This window comes from Haliotis rubra, unplaced genomic scaffold (assembly GCF_003918875.1).
Source record: "Haliotis rubra isolate DU_JTF1 unplaced genomic scaffold, ASM391887v1 Scf30, whole genome shotgun sequence".
NCBI classification, from domain to species: Eukaryota; Metazoa; Mollusca; class Gastropoda; order Lepetellida; family Haliotidae; genus Haliotis; species Haliotis rubra.
The window spans coordinates 186,682-205,413 of record NW_025766969.1 but is presented as its reverse complement, the minus strand read 5'-3'; the positions used below and the strand labels follow the sequence as shown (position 1 = coordinate 205,413).

Here is an 18,732-nt window from a genome sequence, read left to right as displayed (position 1 = left end):
ATGGGCAGTGACAGTGATGCATGGACAGTGACAGTGATGTATGGACAGTGCCAGTGGTGTATGGACAGACACCGGGATGTATGGACAGTGGCAATGATGTATGGACAGACACCGGGATGTATGGACAGTGACAGTGATGTATGGACAGACACTGGGGTGTATGTACAGACACCGGGATGTATGGGCAGTGACAGTGATGTATGGACAGTGACAGTGATGTATGGACAGTGACAGTGGTTTATGGACAGTGACATTGATGTATGGACAGTGACAGTGGTGTATGGACAGTGACAGTGGTGTATGGACAGTGACAGTGATGTATGGACAGTGACGGTGGTGTATGGACAGTGAAAGTGGTGTATGGACAGTGACTGGTGTATGGACAGTGACAGTGGTGTATGGAGAGTGACAGTGGTGTAGGGACAGTGACAGTGGTGTAGGGACAGTGACGTGTGGACAGACACCGGGATGTATGGACAGTGACAATGATGTTTGACAGTGACATGGTATAGGGACAGTGACGTGTGGACAGACACGGGGATGTATGGACAGTGACGGGGATGTATGGACAGTGACAGTGGTGTAGGGACAGTGACGTGTGGACAGACACGGGGATTTATGGACTGTGACAATGATGTTTGACAGTGACAGTGGTGTAGGGACAGTGATGTGTGGACAGACACGGGGATGTGTGGACCGTGATGCACGACAGTGACAGTGGTGTAGGGACATCGATGTGTGGACGAACCTGCGGAGAGTGGACAGACACGGGATGTGGACCGTGGATGGACAGTGACAGTGGTGTAGGGACATCGATGTGTGGACAGACACGGAGATGTATGGACAGTGATGCACGACAGTGACAGTGGTGTAGGGACAGTGACGTGTGGACAGACACGGAGATGTATGGACAGTGATGCACGACAGTGACAGTGGTGTAGGGACAGCGACGTGTGGACAGACACGGAGATGTATGGACAGTGATGCACGACAGTGACTGTGATGCACGACAGTGACAGTGGTGTAGGGACAGTGACGTGTGGACAGACACGGGGATGTATGGACAGTGACAATCATGTTTGACAGTGACAGTGGTGTAGGGACAGCGACGTGTGGACAGACACGGAGATGTATGGACAGTGATACACGACAGTGACAGTGGTGGAGGGACAGTGACGTGTGGACAGACACGGTGATGTATGGACAGTGGTGCACGACAGTGACAGTGGTGTAGGGACAGTGAAGGTGATGTATGGTCAGACACGGGGATGTGTGGACATTTAGTTTGCATATGCAGGTAGTTACATATGATGTATGGAGAGGGACTATGAAAGAACTGTTATTGTGAACACACACCAATTCGCATTCGTAGCCTCTTTTCTTCGGCATATGGATCAATTTCCTCTTCTTCATCTTCTCTCTCCTCCTCACCACCCTCTTCTATCTGGAGAAAAAGGTATGCACATTCACTTATTATAACTATTCAAAATACAATTCATCTGTAACTACAATTTACTCAAAGTAACAATATTTTGTTGGTTCATCATTGAAGGAAAGGTTTCGACCCTCATCTGACATACCCCGAACTATTAGAGCTGAATACCTTTTAACAACCTATTGCTGAAACACGTTTTAAACATTTTTGAATGATTGAATGAGTTTAGTTTTACGCCGCTTTTAGCAACATTCCAGCATTATCACGGCGGGGGAAACCAGAAATGGACTTCACACATTGTGCCCATGTGGGGAATCGAACTTGGGCCTTCCGCCGGAGGAGCGAAAGCTTTAACCACTAGCCTACCCCACCGCCCCTAAACATTTTGGAAAGGATCGGGCGATGTTGGAAAAGGTCAGAAACAATATAATTACTATATGAAATAATGAATAAAGGGAACACGGGGATTATCTAGTATTTAATATAAACTAAGCACGGTAACTATATCCTTCTTTTGCGTGAATCATACTAGTTTCTGGCGTCTGTTATATATTCACAAACACTTCTAATATTTTGTAATGAATCTGAATTTTTATGAGAAACTATTACCCTATTCAAATTGGTTTTGTCGGCGTAAAACATAGCAGCCATTTTGTTTCAAAATGAAGAAATCTACACACCACGACCGTTGGCCACAACCCACATCATGCCATCTGCATTGCAAGACCATTGGTCACAACCCAGATCCTGCCATCTACATACCACGACCGTTGGTCACAACCAACATCATGCCATCTACATACCACGACCGTTGACCACAACCCACATCCTGTCATGTACATATCACGACCGTTGGTCACAACCCACATCCTGCCATCTACATACCACGACCGTTGACCACAACCCACATCATGCCATCTACATACTACGACCGTTGGCCACAACCCACATCATGCCATCTGTATACCACGACCGTTGGCCACAACCCACATCCTGCCATCTACATACCACAACCGTTGGCCACAACCCACATCCTGCCATCTACATACCACGACCGTTGGCCACAACCCACATCCTGCCATCTACATACTACGACCGTTGGCCACAACCCACATCATGCCATCTACATACCACGACCGTTGGTCACAACCCACATCCTGCCATCTACATACCACAACCTTTGACAACAACCCACATCATGCCATCTGCATACCACAACCGTTGGTCACAATCCACATCCTGCCATCTACATTCCACGACAGTTGTTCACAACCCACATCCTGCCATCTGCATACCACGACCGTTGGCCACAACCAACATCCTGCCATGTACATATCACGACCGTTGGTCACAACCCACATCCTGCCATCTACATACCACGACCGTTGGCCACAATCCACATTCTGCCATCTACATACCAAAACCGTTGGTCACAATCCACATCCTGCCATCTACATACCACGACCATTGGTCACAATCCACATCCTGCCATCTACATACCAAGACCGTTGGTCACAACACACATCCTGCCATCTGCATACCACGACCGTTGGCCACAATGCACACCATGCCATATGTATACCACGACCGTTGGTCACAATCCACATCCTGCCATCTGCATACCACGACCGTTGGCCACAATGCACACCATGCCATATGTATACCACGACCGTTGGCCACAATCCACATCCTGCCATCTACATACCACAACCGTTGGCCACAACCCAGATCCTGCCATCTACATACCACGACCGTTGGCCACAATCCACATCCTGCAATCTGCATACCACGACCGTCGGCCACAATCCACATCCTGCCATCTACATACCACGACCGTTGGCCACATCCCACATTCTGCCATATGTATACCACGACCGTTGGGCACAATCCACATCCTGCCATCTGCATACCACGACCGTTGGTCACAATCCACATCCTGCCACAATGCACACCATGCCATATGTATACCACGACCGTTGGCCACAATCCACATCTACATACCACGACCGTTGGTCACAATCCACACAATGCCATCTGTATACCACGACCGTTGGCCACAACACAGATCCTGCCATCTACATACCACAACTGTTGGCCACAATCCACATCATGCCATCTGCATACCACGACCGTTGGTCACAATCCACATCCTGCCATCTACATACCACAACCGTTGGCCACAATACACATCCTGCCATCTGCATACCACGACCGTTGGCCACAACCCACATCCTGCCATCTACATACCACAACCATTGGCCACAATACACATCCTGCCATCTGCATACCGCGACCGTTGACCACACCCCACATCCTGCCATCTGTATACCACGACCGTTGGCCACAATGCACTCCATGCCATCTGCATACCACGACCGTTGGCCACAATCCACATCCTGCCATCTACATACCACGACCGTTTGACACAATCCACATCTGCCATCTACATACCACGACCGTTGGCCACAATCCACATCTACCATCTACATACCACGACCGTTGGCCACACCCAACATCCTGAATCTACATACTACGACCATTGGCCACGCCCCACATCCTGCCATGTACATACCACGACCGTTGGCCACAATCCACATCCTGCCATCTGCATAACACGACCGTTGGCCACAACCCACATCCTGCCATCTGCATAACACGACCGTTGGCCACAATCCACATCTTGTCATCTACATACCACGACCGTTGGCCACAATCCACACAATGCCATCTGTATACCACGACCGGTGGCCACAATCCACAGCCTGCCATCTACATACCGCGACCGTTGGCCACAACCTACATCTACATACCACAATATCCACAACCCACAACATCCAGAATCATGCAGAGACACTCAAAAATGAACAAACAAACAGCACATATTCCAGATTAAACGTTTTACAAAGATATATATTATTATAAATCATCATTTTTCACAAATATTCTACAGATCATAATCCACAGTCAATAGTCCATACTCCGCTTGTGACACAATCTACATACCAAAGCAAGCATATTACATACCACCGTCCACAATCCACCCACGTCCGTCTTCAAGGCAGTTTGCGATTCACACAATACATAAAAGCCACACGCTACAGCCAACGTTACACACAACCGCCACCGCAACACAGACTGTAGAGTTAATATGTATTTCAACTACAATTATTGTATCTTCCATGAATTGATCCTGTACTTTTCGACTGAATTCTTTCATTGAAGTTAGCATTACAACATATACTGAGGGGAAAAAATAAGGGATCACATGAAAGCACAAGTGTTCCTTTATTTTTTCCCCAGGTTTCTTCACAAGCTGTGCGATTCAAAGTTTGTGAAGAAAACTTGGAAAAAAAGAAAAGAAAACTTGTGCTTTCATGTGATCAGTATATTATGTTGAAACTCACATCATCAGCTACATCATTCTGCACATCTTGCCTCTGCTGTCTCCTCCCCCCCTGTAAAGCAAAATTAAACACGTTATAATCACATACTGAACATAAGTACATTCATTCTAAACATCCTCCATGAGGGTGAATCCATGGGAAAAATTAGTTTTCTCTTTTGTTTTATGTGAATGTACTCGCAACGAATCACTGAGTCTCTTTGTCCCGTAAACATCACATACTAGATATATGCGAGATGATCGTTTCCTTACATGACTGCTCTTCTCACCTTTGCGAAGACAGCTGAGAACAAAACAGCAAGCAGGGCGAGCAGCAATATCTGTCTCATTGTACCTGTAACAGTAAAGCGTTCAGGTTAGACAGGCCAACCCCTTAGATCAGCAGCTCCAGCCTCCTCCCGATGGTAGCGGCGGAGACTCCCACTCGGTATGGGTGTTGCGTCTTTCCAGATGACTTAGGACTCGGTTATCTCGGCCATTGGTCTTCGTCGATCTTCATAATGTTTAACGATCCTTGACTTCACCGATGGCCACGTGATTCCTCCTACGTCGTCGACTAACAGTTCAAATTAGCACCGATGTTGCAACATCACATCCCTGCGGCATGTCTCCCGATAACTTGTCATCATATCTTTTCTGAAAATCTACGTCTTGTCATGTCAAGAAAACTGAAGCGCACATACTGTAGTTATGGAATGTAAATGTATGGAATGTATATCACAGTGTGTGTGGCGCCTTTGCAGCACGTGAACCTGCAAACAACTGGGTTTTAGATATTGTGAGAAGCAATTAAGTGCTTTACATGTGCATTCCAGTATGCTATGATCATAAAAGATTGGACCACAGTCATAAAAGTTGTTCTGTGAATTTCTGGTGGTGCTCGATTACTGCTCATGTGTGTAAATAAAATTCATGTCCATTCAAAGTGTTAGTCATTCTATTTTATCATATTGCTCAGCCTAAACTTGATTTAAATTATGGATCTAGATTCTGCCAAATGAATCACTCCTGCCTCTATGCAGTTTGGGTGATATGATCTCAATGTTGACAAATCAGCGAGATTTATAACCAACAGTCCTTTATGCAATTGCGGATATTAATACTGATGCCATACATGTACTTCATTTTATTTTTAAATTTGCTCTGCTTCCAATTAGAAATTCCTTTTAAGCCATTGTTGAGACAATCTGCTGCTGGGTTATTTAAATAAAGAGAAGTATCGTCGTTGATATATACATTTATAATGAACAGTAACGGCCCCAAGACAGAGCCCAAGGGCACACATCTCTTTTAGTATCAGATTTGGAACCCTGCACAAAATGTAACCTGTAATTCCATGTATTGTTTATTTTAAATAGCAGCCCAATCATGCCAAACTTTATCGAAAGACTTATTAATGTGACAGAATACGACCCAACGTCCTTTCCATTACCAAAGGCATTAGCAAAAGTGATGCATAGATTGTTTAAAAGATATGCGGTAGGCATAAGATTGTTGGTTAAAACATCAAAGGGCGTCAAGTAAATTACCAGATAGCCCAGGCGATACTGATGTTGTTAAAGACACAGTTGACAAAACAGACCAATCAGATTCACAAGACAATATGTTGGACAGTGACACTGCTAAGGATGTAGTTGGTGATGCAAATACAGGCGCAGAATATTTTCTGTTTTGTGTTGTACAGCTTCACTTTGGGGGTTCCAGACATTCGGTATCTCCACATTAAGAAAAACAGTTAAGTGACAAGAACGGGGTAAAACAAATTGCAAGATCATTCGACCTTTCGTGGTATACCAATTTTTTCGATTAAGTGTACGACTAGGAACAAAACATTCTGACCTTTATACATATCCAAATCAGCACCAAACAGTTTCCGTCTAGCAAACACAAAACAGCATTCATATCTCAAGGTTTTAACAGTTGGAACGTTTCAGAAGTCAAGAGAAGTGCCCCGAACATACAGAGAAAACATGGACTAACTGCCAGTTTGGCAGATGATGCCAGGGATGTATCAAAAAGGGAACAACTGGTAATTTGGTAAGGTAGGTAAATGACGATGTCACAGTAAACGTTGATATCACGTTCCCTGTACCACTTAATATAGAAGCGACAAAATCCTTTCCACATCCATAAGAAATCTCTGCTAAAAGCAGAGTTGATTGTACAATTGTGACTATATCATGAGTATATATTTGTTTTAGCAGTATCACAGATGTTGTTTGTAAACAAATCGAGTCTGGACCAGACAATCCAGTATTGTCACCATGCGATAGAGCACGTGTTTATGAATCACTATGAAATAGTGATGATACCAGGTGTTCGCGAAAAGGTGAGCGTATCCTGCCCCACAGGTGGCACCCGTCATAAACTTATGTCTAACTTCTTTGAGAGGCATTTTAGAAGTTGTATAGATGAAGGAAAACCAGGTTCTATGGATAGTCAGCTTCTTTGTTGCAATGAGTGCGACGTTTCGGTGTAGGTACCAACGCCGTTATGCTTCACAACGGTCTTACACCGAAACGTCGCTCTCACTGCAATAAAGAAGTTGACTATCCATAGAACTTGGTTTTTACTTCAACTCATGTCTAGTCAACTGTTCACCTGAAATAATTCTGGAACGTATGCTTTAAGTCAAAATAGGGAATAGCATCGGACAAATTTTTTGTCACTGATGCATCAAATTTGGAAATTTCCTCCACATTTTCACTGATGGAGTAATAAAGGACGCACTATCACGTTGTGTATTACCTCTCTCCAGGTTATGACGGAACTCTTGATGTCACAAGAGAGATTACAAATACACCAAATATTCTCCAAAACCAGTACATCTCTTTCAGAATCATCTCCAAAATGCTTCTGCATAAGAAAAGCCTGAAGAAATTGATTTTGAAAAGACATACAAGGCAAACGGGCTGAGGTTTCTTTGTCCTACACGATGGACTGTCAGTATCTGTCAACTCTGTTCTCGAAAACTATGATATTCTTCAAAGAACCGCAAATGATATTTACACAGGGGCATGGCTCAATTGGAACAGTACATACATTGGACAGAAAGTTGCCTCTCAGGTGTTTGATGCGTCTGAATAACTATCAGCCCCCAATCTGAGTGTGCGCACAATTATCCAAGATGCAAAACACGCTGCTCAGGAAGTATTAAATTAGTATGCAAGACTGATGTCCACAGGGTACATCAACGGATTGCTCCGGTAACCCGAAGATAAGACAGGGGATCAGTCACCTACTGAAGATCTATCTGATTTCTAGAGCTTGAGCTACCCTTTTCATCAAAGAGACGTATAAAGTCATATCTGAGATGTACAACGAATCAGGAGCAACTGAACAACATCTTGGTATTGCATAGACACTAGCACATTTCAGATGAACTGTCTTTAAATGACATTACGAAGACGTATGAAGCACCAAAAGACAGAAGACAAAGCTACTTTGGAATATTTCCGCCCAAACCACCGAAGTTCGCTGAACGTTCATCTTTGACAGCTGAAGACTCTTTCGTTATTGCCAACTTCGTGTTTGTCTTTACGCGTTATCTTGTATTATTTACTATAAGTTCAAAAGGTTCTTCCTGTTTGCAGTGAGCAATGAATGATTCCTAAAGCTGTTTCTTCAATTAAAAATGACAATGTGAACCAAACAAGCTGAATGAAGTCACATTGTAAGATAATGATCTCAGAGGGTGACGCGTTCATCTGTGTATCTTCAAAGTAATGTGTGTAAAATGGGAAATAGATAAAATAACAAACTGGTGACGACAGTGTATATATGCTACTCATTAATTAACATTAATTACACTCATGGCACACTTCCAGTTAGTCCGCTTGTCACGGATTGAAATGTTTGCCCCCTCCTTCAGCCCCCACATTCTCCAGATCGTTCCTTGGCTCATTGAGAGAAATGTGGATTGTTTAAGAGATTTATTGAATATGCATCTGCGGGAATTAGCAATCGGTCGCTATCAAAGCCAACAGCAACATTGGACTTGGCCGTGTCGACAGAACGCAGAATATCGCAGACTTCGTCACATGGTAATGTATCAATACCAATGATGATTTTATCACGAGATTTCACAGTCGAATTTCAGTAAAACAGCCTTTAAAGGAATCAGACATTTATTGGGGGCGTCTATCAAACTAACCATCGTTGTTTTGTTTTGTTTTGTTATTAAAAACTATTTTTGTTTGATTTATGAAAACTATTGTATTTTTCGTCTATCTGAATTTTAATGCATTTAAAGCTGTTTTTAGCGAAAGTAGTTACGTTTCTGAAATTTCTGAACGTTGTCCAATCTGAATCTAAATTTCTTCTCTCAGCAATCTTATGTTGGCGGTTACGTCTGCGAATAAGCTGGTCTGTAGATCTATATGCCGTTTATACGTTGTTTTAACTTCGTTTGCATATCATGTATGTATTTTGTAGACATTGTCTATGTACGTATGTGTTTACTGTATCATATATAATAACAACATTCTTGTTTATAGACGGTTTGTGCTCGCAGAAATGTGTCATTACAGATCAATGTAGCCAGTTTAGTAACAGTAATGTTATCTAGTACATCGTATCTTATTGGTATGTGTGTTAATCATATGGTGTCGGGTAACTAACAATCTTGATATCTCATACATCCCCTGTAATTTCTCCAGCTTTTAGTACCAGGACTTTCTCCTATCTACACTCTATAAAACAAAAAATTGACAAAGGAACAATTTGAATTTTAGGAAAATCTTTGACACAAACCAATCCATGCTGAATCCCAACATGGAGGAATGGCTGCCGACGACAAAACGTTTAAAACAGGAAACAATGAACAAAAATGTAATGTTACATTCACGTTTATAGTGAATCGCTAAAACGCACCCTACATGAAATGCACGTGCATCATGAAACTGTGTATCACCCCGAGCTGAAACCTATGACTTAAGGCTTTAAAAAGCCACATCAACGGTACCTCACATGCATTGCTCTAAGTCGCTATAGACGACAACAGAATGTCATGACTGACAGAAGTTCAACGACACAACGCCATCGGCAGTAAACAAGGAGGGGCATCCCAGCATGAGGTGGCAAGGCCCTTCGGCTTGACCAGACAGACCATCTCAAACCTATAGACTGGGAGTGTCAATGACAGACCCAGATCAGGTCTACCTAGGGTTACCACCGCCGCCCAGGATCGCTACATCCGGTTGAGGCATCTTCGTTCAAGCACCACGACCGACCACAATGACTCAAATCCCTGGACTGCGCCGAATCTCCGACCAGACAGTGCGCAATCGGCTACGGGAAGCCGGACATATTGCAAGAAGATCAGTTCGACTTAACGTCTTGACACAACGTCACCGGGCTGAACATCTGCAATGGTGCAGACAACGAGTGAGTTGGCAGCGAGCAAGATGGAGGACAATTTTGTTCTCAGATGAGTCTCGGTCTCTTCTCAGACGTGCTGATGGACGTTTACATGTATACAAATGTCGGAACGAACGTTACGCCGATAACTCTATGTACAGCAGGTCGATAAATTTGGTGGTAAAAGTGTCATGGTGTGGGCAGGTATCCATCATAATGGCCGGACAGCGCTTGTGCACGTGGCAGGTGCATTGATTGGGGTTCGCTATAGAGACAAGATTTTGCAACGTCATGTCGTTCCTTTCATCAACGTCAACGGTGGATCTTTCCAGCATGACAATGCTCGACCTCACGTTGCACATGTTTGCACGTAATCCCAGACACTGTAAGAGCTGCATGCAGCACTTTAGCAAGAGTATCAAAACATTCCTCAAGACAGCATTCGGCATTTCCTTTCTTCTATAGGCCGCTGCTACCAAGCTGTTATCGAGGCTCATGGTGGTCACACCAGAGACTGGCATTTTACTCTGACAAAGTGGCTTTAATAGCACTCTGTGGTTTTCCCAAGCACTTTCTAGATAATCATGTTTTGGAAATTTGTAAAGTGATGATTTTACTGTAATTGAGCAATGATGTCATGTTTGAATCGGTTATATGTACTCAGTAAATATAAACAGCATGTCAAGTTTTTCTTTGAAGAGTTTTTCTTTGAAGAGTATATTTTAAGAAATGTCCTTCACGTCAAATTAATCCTGTATATCTATCCGACTAGCATTTCTGTAAACCAATACTATGCCTAGACCCATTCCCGTTGTCATGCCAATCTGAAACTACTCGGCCAATTTTAAATTGGTACCAAACTAGGCCGAACGTACCAATAAGAAATACTAACCCTGCTTTAGATTCAAACTTGAATTCCAATTCTAATGATACCCAGAGTTCTGCAAATGTATTTAGCATGCATTACATGAAGGTATTACATTAGGAAAACAATATGAAAGTTTGTGAATTGCGTACACGCCTGAGTTAACCTGAGTTCACAAATATGATCCAAACTGGAGATTTTTATGGTTCCAAGAAACAAAACACGATGCTTTAGATGATTTACATGTTGAAGGTTATAAACTTCATATCAAACACCGACATAAAGCACAGGGGGTGTAGCGTTTGCAGTGAGGGGCGGGTGTGTACATTATACCACAGAACACCAAAGTATCCAAGCATTGTTTGGATTAGTATTTCAAATGAACTTTTAAGCATAAATCACCGTTTACTTCAAGGTATTGTTTAGTTTTCGCCAGTAGGTAAAAATTTACTTCTGATGATATTTTTATGTTAATAGAAGAAACAGTTTTAAATGTGTTAACACCTAGAGAATATGTGACAGTTTATGTTATATTAACAAGTGATTTTAAGGCAAGAACAGGAAACTTATTAGATTACAATTCAGTTAACAGTTTTATAATAGGGGAATTTGGACAAGATAGTAAAGAAATTAGTCATTTGGACTTACGCTGCTTTCACAATTTATAATTTTACTTTATGCTACTTTAGGTTAACCAATAGTCAAGAAAATCTTCAAAAATCATTTAATTACTTCTAAGAATACAGTACTACAGGGAAACGTAAAGTGAATCTAGAAAATAAACATTGTTATTTTTAGGAATGGGGTAAGTAACACAATAAAAAGGTTACACTGTTTTATGGTAAAGATCAACTTGATGTTGATACATATACAAATCTCGGCATAGTTTTTCACAGAAATAAACGATTGTTACTCCACAAAAGCCACATATGCCCTAACTTAAGAAGGCACAAACTATACACCTATCTTTAGATTTGCTTTTGAAAGCCTTTGACGTGGTGGTATTACCCATCCTTCTGTACGGCTTGGAAGTTTGGGGATATAAAAATATTGATTTCATAGAAAAACTAACTTTGAAATGTCTCGGAATTGCAACTGGCCTATGGATATAAATGCTAAACTTCATGATATATGGAGAACTTGGAAGATTCCCCCTCATCATAACGATATTTACATATATCAGCTACTGACATAAATTACAATGTAATGATTACCCAATTAAGCTGTCTAAAATGAGCTATAACAATGTGAAACGGTTGGCTGCTATATATTGCAGAAATATAAGATAACTGTGTATTACCACCTACGATAAACAAGGCCCAAATGGTCTCTGCGGTCGAAAGAATATTTAAAATTAATTTATTCAATCCTTGCGCAGGACATATAGAGCAGTACAAACTACTATAAATTCTTTAAAACTACGCTATCTTTCGAAAAATTGTCTGTGGCTTGTTATCGCTATCACACCCTTTACTGAAATTTACAACCTGAAATCGTTACTTTTCTGTAGAGACCAGCCATTGGTATAATGTACTGCGTGATCAGAGAACATGTCTATAGACCATTCTTAGCCAATATGCATGACCTCGAGGTCAAATCGAAAGCGAGGCTTAAATAGGTTGACCCAACCTTGAAAATGGCGACCTCGAAAAGGAAAGATTACTGCTGTGTGCCTTTGCGTTGGAGTGATGCCCTTAAGGATTTTACGGTATCTTTTCACCATATTCCCAAGAATAAGATCAGAAGAAGGCAGGGTTGACGAAAATACGGAGAGATCCTGGAAAATGATTCATAGTAAGTTCAAAATAATTACGGCACATGGCATAGTCTAGATCTGCCGTGTAATGTACAAACTGTTCACTATGCAAGGTTTTAATATTAGGGGCACATGTACAATGTGAATGTCACACACACACAGATACATTCAAACCCCCAACCCCCACCCACATTGCCATGTTCAAAATCAGTGATCACCCCCCAAGTTCATATGTACACAATTGGCCCCTCCCCCTTCCTCCCAAAACAAACTGGGAGACACCCCAACCCCCACAAACACCGCACCTAAAATCATCATAACCCATTTAGTCATAAATTATGAACGGTCCATTATATTAAATTTGTTTAAGCATATGGACATATGGAGACACTTGTCATGATGGCAAGGGAATTTTATTTGCAAATATTCTGTATCAGTGAAATTAGATTGGCTGCAAATCAAAGTAACATTTCAAGTACATGTATATGCAGGACACACACATGCTGTTAAAAAAATCTTAAATATGTACTTTCAAAATTACTGCATACTGACCAGTACTTCAGGGATACAGGACATATTACTGGACAATCTAATTACAACAACTGAAATATATTTAGTGTTTAAATATCCATTTCAGATGCTGCTAATTAAGAGTCAGAGAGCATGTCACCAGCTCAGGAACCTCCCATAAGGAAGCTACCACAGTCACCATCTCAGATACAGTAAGAATGTCAGATCGTATTAAGTTAATTTTGCCAACTGACATGGTTTTAAAGAATTTAATACAACTGAACTTTGACCTATATGCTATGTTATTTACATACAAAAAATATGTCTAAAATATGAAATGATGTTAGCCTCGATTCCTTGATGTATATTTGTTATTCCAGAGATATATTTATTGTTTGTGTGGTCGAAGAGATAATAGTGATGCTTTACAATGCTTATATTACAGTGAAGCAGAGAGTGATACAGCAGCCACTGACCCCCAGTCCAACATAGAACAATTCCGTCAGAAATTACATGAACAGGAGAGGCAACTCAAGTAAAAAATTTGACAAAATAGGAAAATTGAACAGAAAATTTGAACTTGAAAAGTTTGGAGTTTGTAAATTCATGTATGATGATAAAAATTGATTGAACATTTTACAGTATTCCATCATTTCAAACATTGGCACTGATTTGCTGGAACTTTTTCATTTGTTGAATATCTTCCCAGGTTGTGTGATGTACCTTGCCCAAACAGCACAACATTGACAGACATGAATGTAAATGAACTTGTTTCCTGCCTTTGTGTTGTGTAAATGATGGATGCAAAAAGAGACAGCTGTAATACATACACATTGATGGATTGAAAAGAGTTAGTTGGGAATCAGAAAAAAAAAATCATTCCTAGGTAAGAGATTATGATAATGTGTAAGGGGAGAAAACTATGATAAATTATGAATTGATCCAGCTGTAATTGTTGCCATTCATGTCAGACTAATCTAAAAAGATATTTCTATCCACATAAATATTGCACCCAATATATTTTCAATTTGCATCCTCTGAAAATTATATTGTTGTTCATCAGTGTTACAGTTGGAAGCTATTGTGAATGTATCTATTGTTATTGGACTTTTAGGACACCATTTCAGAATAATTTTTTATTAACTGCTCTCCAGGTGTTCGTTATTTATTTAGGTTAATTGTTTGCTGTAGTGTGAATCCTGTTATGTTAATCTGATTATATGTTCTCCTTAAAAAGGTCTTCAGTTACAGTGGTACAGAATAAATACACCAGGGCCCTTATTCTCGAAACGTTCGTAGCCCTAAGAATTCTTAACTTTGATCGTAGCCAATGTGTTAAGAATGGGCTTAAGAAGTTCGTAGGGCTTAAGAAGTTTCGAGAATAGCTAGCCAGATCTACAATATATCAATTTTATGGTATACATAGTTACACAGTATTGAAAATTGATTCAAATATTCCCCATGCAGGTACCATAAGTCCATTTAGGTAAAATAATTATTCACCTCCAAATCAGTCAAGAAAGAACTTGACAAAAATCATGCAGTTTTGTCTTGCACTTTGTGTCCCACTCATGTTGATTGAAATAAATAGTTTCTAAATGATGACGTGGCGATTCGTTGTTCCTCTGCTATTGTAACATGTAGTTACGCGCACATCGCCATCACCAGTAGGTACAACTAAAAATAATCCTATATCTATAAAACAGAGTCGATAGGACAAAACATTTTAAACAGAAAAAATACCAAACAAATAATTTCATCACATGAGTAATACAATTTTGTTTGGTCCAGATCCATTCGAGGAGAGCTATCTTGATCTAGAATCTACATATTGCGTATAATCTCGATTATCCAGCTCAAGAATTAACAACACTACTCCCATGTGGAAGTGGATGATTTGAATCCAGGTCAGGAAATACGTTGAGTCTTTTGCTTTGTTCATATGTTGATGAAGTAAACGTGATTGACTTCCCTTGTAATATTTCCACTATTGTGACTTTAGAGTAGTTTCCCTTCATAAATGCTGCGCAACATGGTAAACGTTAACATAGATATCTAGGTCATATGACTTGTCGTGATGTGTCGTGAAGTACAGTAATTATTCACCCTTCAATCCGTGGATATGCTACAGAAACATTTTTGTAGCCCTTTCCCATTTCTCTGCGATTTCCCTGAACTACTGGACAGTTTCGTAATGTACCGTTCAAGGGAAATTTGAAACCAGGAAGTAAACATTGAGATTTGTCGCCATTATGCGATTGTGTCCTTGCCCAATTTAGCCTCGTTTTGGTACAGATATGAATATTCATGAGGCCTCATTAAGAATGGTCTATTGATTCGCCTGCAATTGCTGACGACTTTATTTATCTGTGTCAGTGTTCAGCCTTTACAAAACCAAGATCAAACTTCATTAGTTCACATAATGTATTGCCTGACCTGTTCACATTCTTAGCTCTTAAACGACAGAAGCTGTCTACTTTTCTGCAATAATAAATTGTGTTCTTTGATCAAAATGCCTTTCAGATCTTTTGCCTTCACGGTGAGTTCGAAGGACGCATGTTTGCCTTGGGAATCTGTTACTACTTCACCCAAGACTAAGCCTATTGAACATTAATTCAAATATGTACATTTCACCTCACCATGCAGGACAACACTGTGTCACCGCCATACCATAAAGATCCTCACCCTCACTCGAGTCAAACACAACATACATGTACAACTTTGGAGCTGCTCATAATATGACCGGGACCGCCTCCGTGGTGTAGTGGTTAGAGCGTCCGCCCGGAGAGCGAAGGTCGCGGGTTCGATCCCCGACCGCGTCATACCAAAAGACGTTAAAATATGGTACTTGTTGGTCCCTGCCTGGCACTCGGCATTAATGGGTACAACAAGGACTGGTCGGCTCGGAGTCAGTATAATGTGTCTGAGTGGGGTATTCATGCTTCACTGCGGCGTGGTATCTCAGTGGGCTAGCACTATAAAACCAGCTTAAGTCTGGGGGCTAGTACAAGCAGTCGCACATACACACACATGCACGCCGTCATATGAGCGAAATATTCTCAAGCACGACGTTAAATTTCACCTCACCTCACCTCACCTCACCTCACCTGATAATATGACCATGGGTTTTCTACGTACAAAGATGCTTGAATCCTCGTTTGTACCATCCTTTTTGTGGAATACATGGCAACACAAAATATTGAAACCTTCTCTCGATTTAAATCTATTTTAAACAGAAGATAATTTCACATTTTCCTCATATACCTCATATGAATATGATACTTACAAAATTCAGTCATGGTGAAAATCAGTTACAAAACTGTTTCAGTTTAGAAAAGGTTTAAAGGAGGACCTCAAATACCGATGTGGTAACCCTAATTTATTCATATATTTTAATTGAGTGTCTACTTCTTTAACTATTCAGAAACTACCTCACCCACTCACATTTGTTAATTTCACAAGATATTTCTCATGTTCATTAGGGTGGTCATACATAGAAGTGTGATCTAAAAAAGACTTGTAAATGGGCAGACACATGGCAAGTTGATTTTACTCCACAAAAAATACGGAAACAATCCACATTCCAATGAAATTAACCCCCAGTACAAAACCAGCATTCAGATGAAAGTTACTGATAAAACAGAAGTTCAATAATACAAACATCTAGGTGTGATCTTACAAGATTGTCTTTGGAATTAAGATATTGAAGAAACTGTAAAGAAAGTGTATCCAATGGTTTTAAATACCAGTTCTTTCGGAAAACTAATGAGACTATTTACAATCATTTATCTAATCAGCCTTTGTTTATTGTAGTTATATGTGGGATATTTGTACAATAGCTCAGAGCCAGTTATTGCAAGAACTTCACCTGCAAGCTTCAAGAACAATTTGCGGGGTTCCCGAGGCACTAGTCATGACAAAATATACCACGAAATCACATTTATCTCGGGGAAAGGCAAACTCATTTCAAAATGATGTTGTACTATGAAACCGCAGATGCAGGTTCCACAGTATGTTTTAAACGGCTTATCAATAACAACGATGATTATAAACAAATCTTTCACTTCGACCCAGACAAGATAGACACATCTCCGAAGCCCATTCCTGTTCATTCGGTTCGATTAGCTCATAATTTCTTTACATGTCAAAATTATAGCACCATTAGATCTAATCATGCTGGGGGAAGGGTTCATTCATGAAGTTATTAGACAGACCAAAATATTTCAATTGATGACTAAAATATATATGTATATAAAGCTTACTACTCTTATCCAACACACTCCATCAAATTCACTGGTATTATTCTACTATCTATTTCTACCTTGACTATAAAAATGTCATTTGTGTATTCGTGTATTAAAACTCCGTACAAAGACAGATATATTGCTGGGACCAGTAAATGTACCACCCAATCCCTGTCTCAAAGATTAATTATAATCCTTAATACGATCAAGAAAAGACTCTCTCGATATTCACAGAAAATTGTAAAGACAAGCGGAATTAATACCATGTGGATTCTCAAAGACACAAAGGATTTGCTTACATTTTTAGAATCTCAGAAACGGACCAAGTTCCGTTCTGTCAAAACCTTTGATTTTTTAACATTGTATACCACTACCCCACGTATCCAACTTAAGGAAAAACTTCATTCCTTGAACCAAGGGGCTTTGTAAACAAACGTGGTCAACAAAGGTATACCTATATATCTATCTTCAGAGGTTCAGGACAATTTGTCAAAAATGAAAACAAATGTCATCTGAAGTTTACCCGGGAAACAATATGTGAAATGCTGCATTTTCTCATTGATAACATCTTTGTAAACTTTGGGGTAAACATTTCGCCAAGAAGAAAGATTCCCATGGGCACCAATTGTGCTCTCCCTCCCTGCGGATCTGTTGCCGTATGCCTATGAATCAGAATTACTGCTTAGGTTGGCAAAATCAAAACATGGTAATTTGGCCAAGAAGTTTAACTAAAGCTTCTGGTACATCGATGATTTGATATCGTTTAATAACCACCAAATAACCAATTCCCCTCCACTGATTTACCCACCCGAACTTGAAATTAAGTAGACAGGTGAGTGAGTGAGTGAGTGAGTTTGGTTTTACGCCGCTTTTAGCAATATTCCAGCAATATCACGGCGGGGGACACCAGAAATGGGCTTAACACATTGTACCCATGTGGAGAATCGAACCCGGGTCTTCGGCGTGACGAGCGAACGCTTTAACCATCAGGCTACCCCACCGCCCGGAGACAGGTGAGACTGCCTCAACTGTTTCATAGTTAGATCTATGCATAAAGATTCAGAGTGGCACAAACTCTCCACAAGGCTGTATGACAAAAGGGATGATTTCAACTTTCATGTCGAGCAATATTCCAACAGCTCCAGCCTTTGGTGTTTACAT

General features: G+C 40.7%; 1 protein-coding gene across 1 annotated transcript in view; it reads right to left on the bottom strand.

The window, feature by feature from the left end:
• Positions 1-18,732, bottom strand: part of LOC124282560 (SPARC-like) — a 45,679-nt gene that overhangs the window by 11,685 nt on the left and 15,262 nt on the right. Inside the window, exons 2-4 of the mRNA XM_046718565.1 lie at positions 5,108-5,172; positions 4,840-4,890; positions 1,357-1,444 (exon numbers count right to left, since the gene is read on the bottom strand). Of these exons, the coding sequence (XP_046574521.1) occupies positions 1,357-1,444; positions 4,840-4,890; positions 5,108-5,167 (199 nt within the window). The 5' untranslated portion in view covers positions 5,168-5,172. The remainder of the gene's footprint in view (positions 1-1,356; positions 1,445-4,839; positions 4,891-5,107; positions 5,173-18,732) is intronic.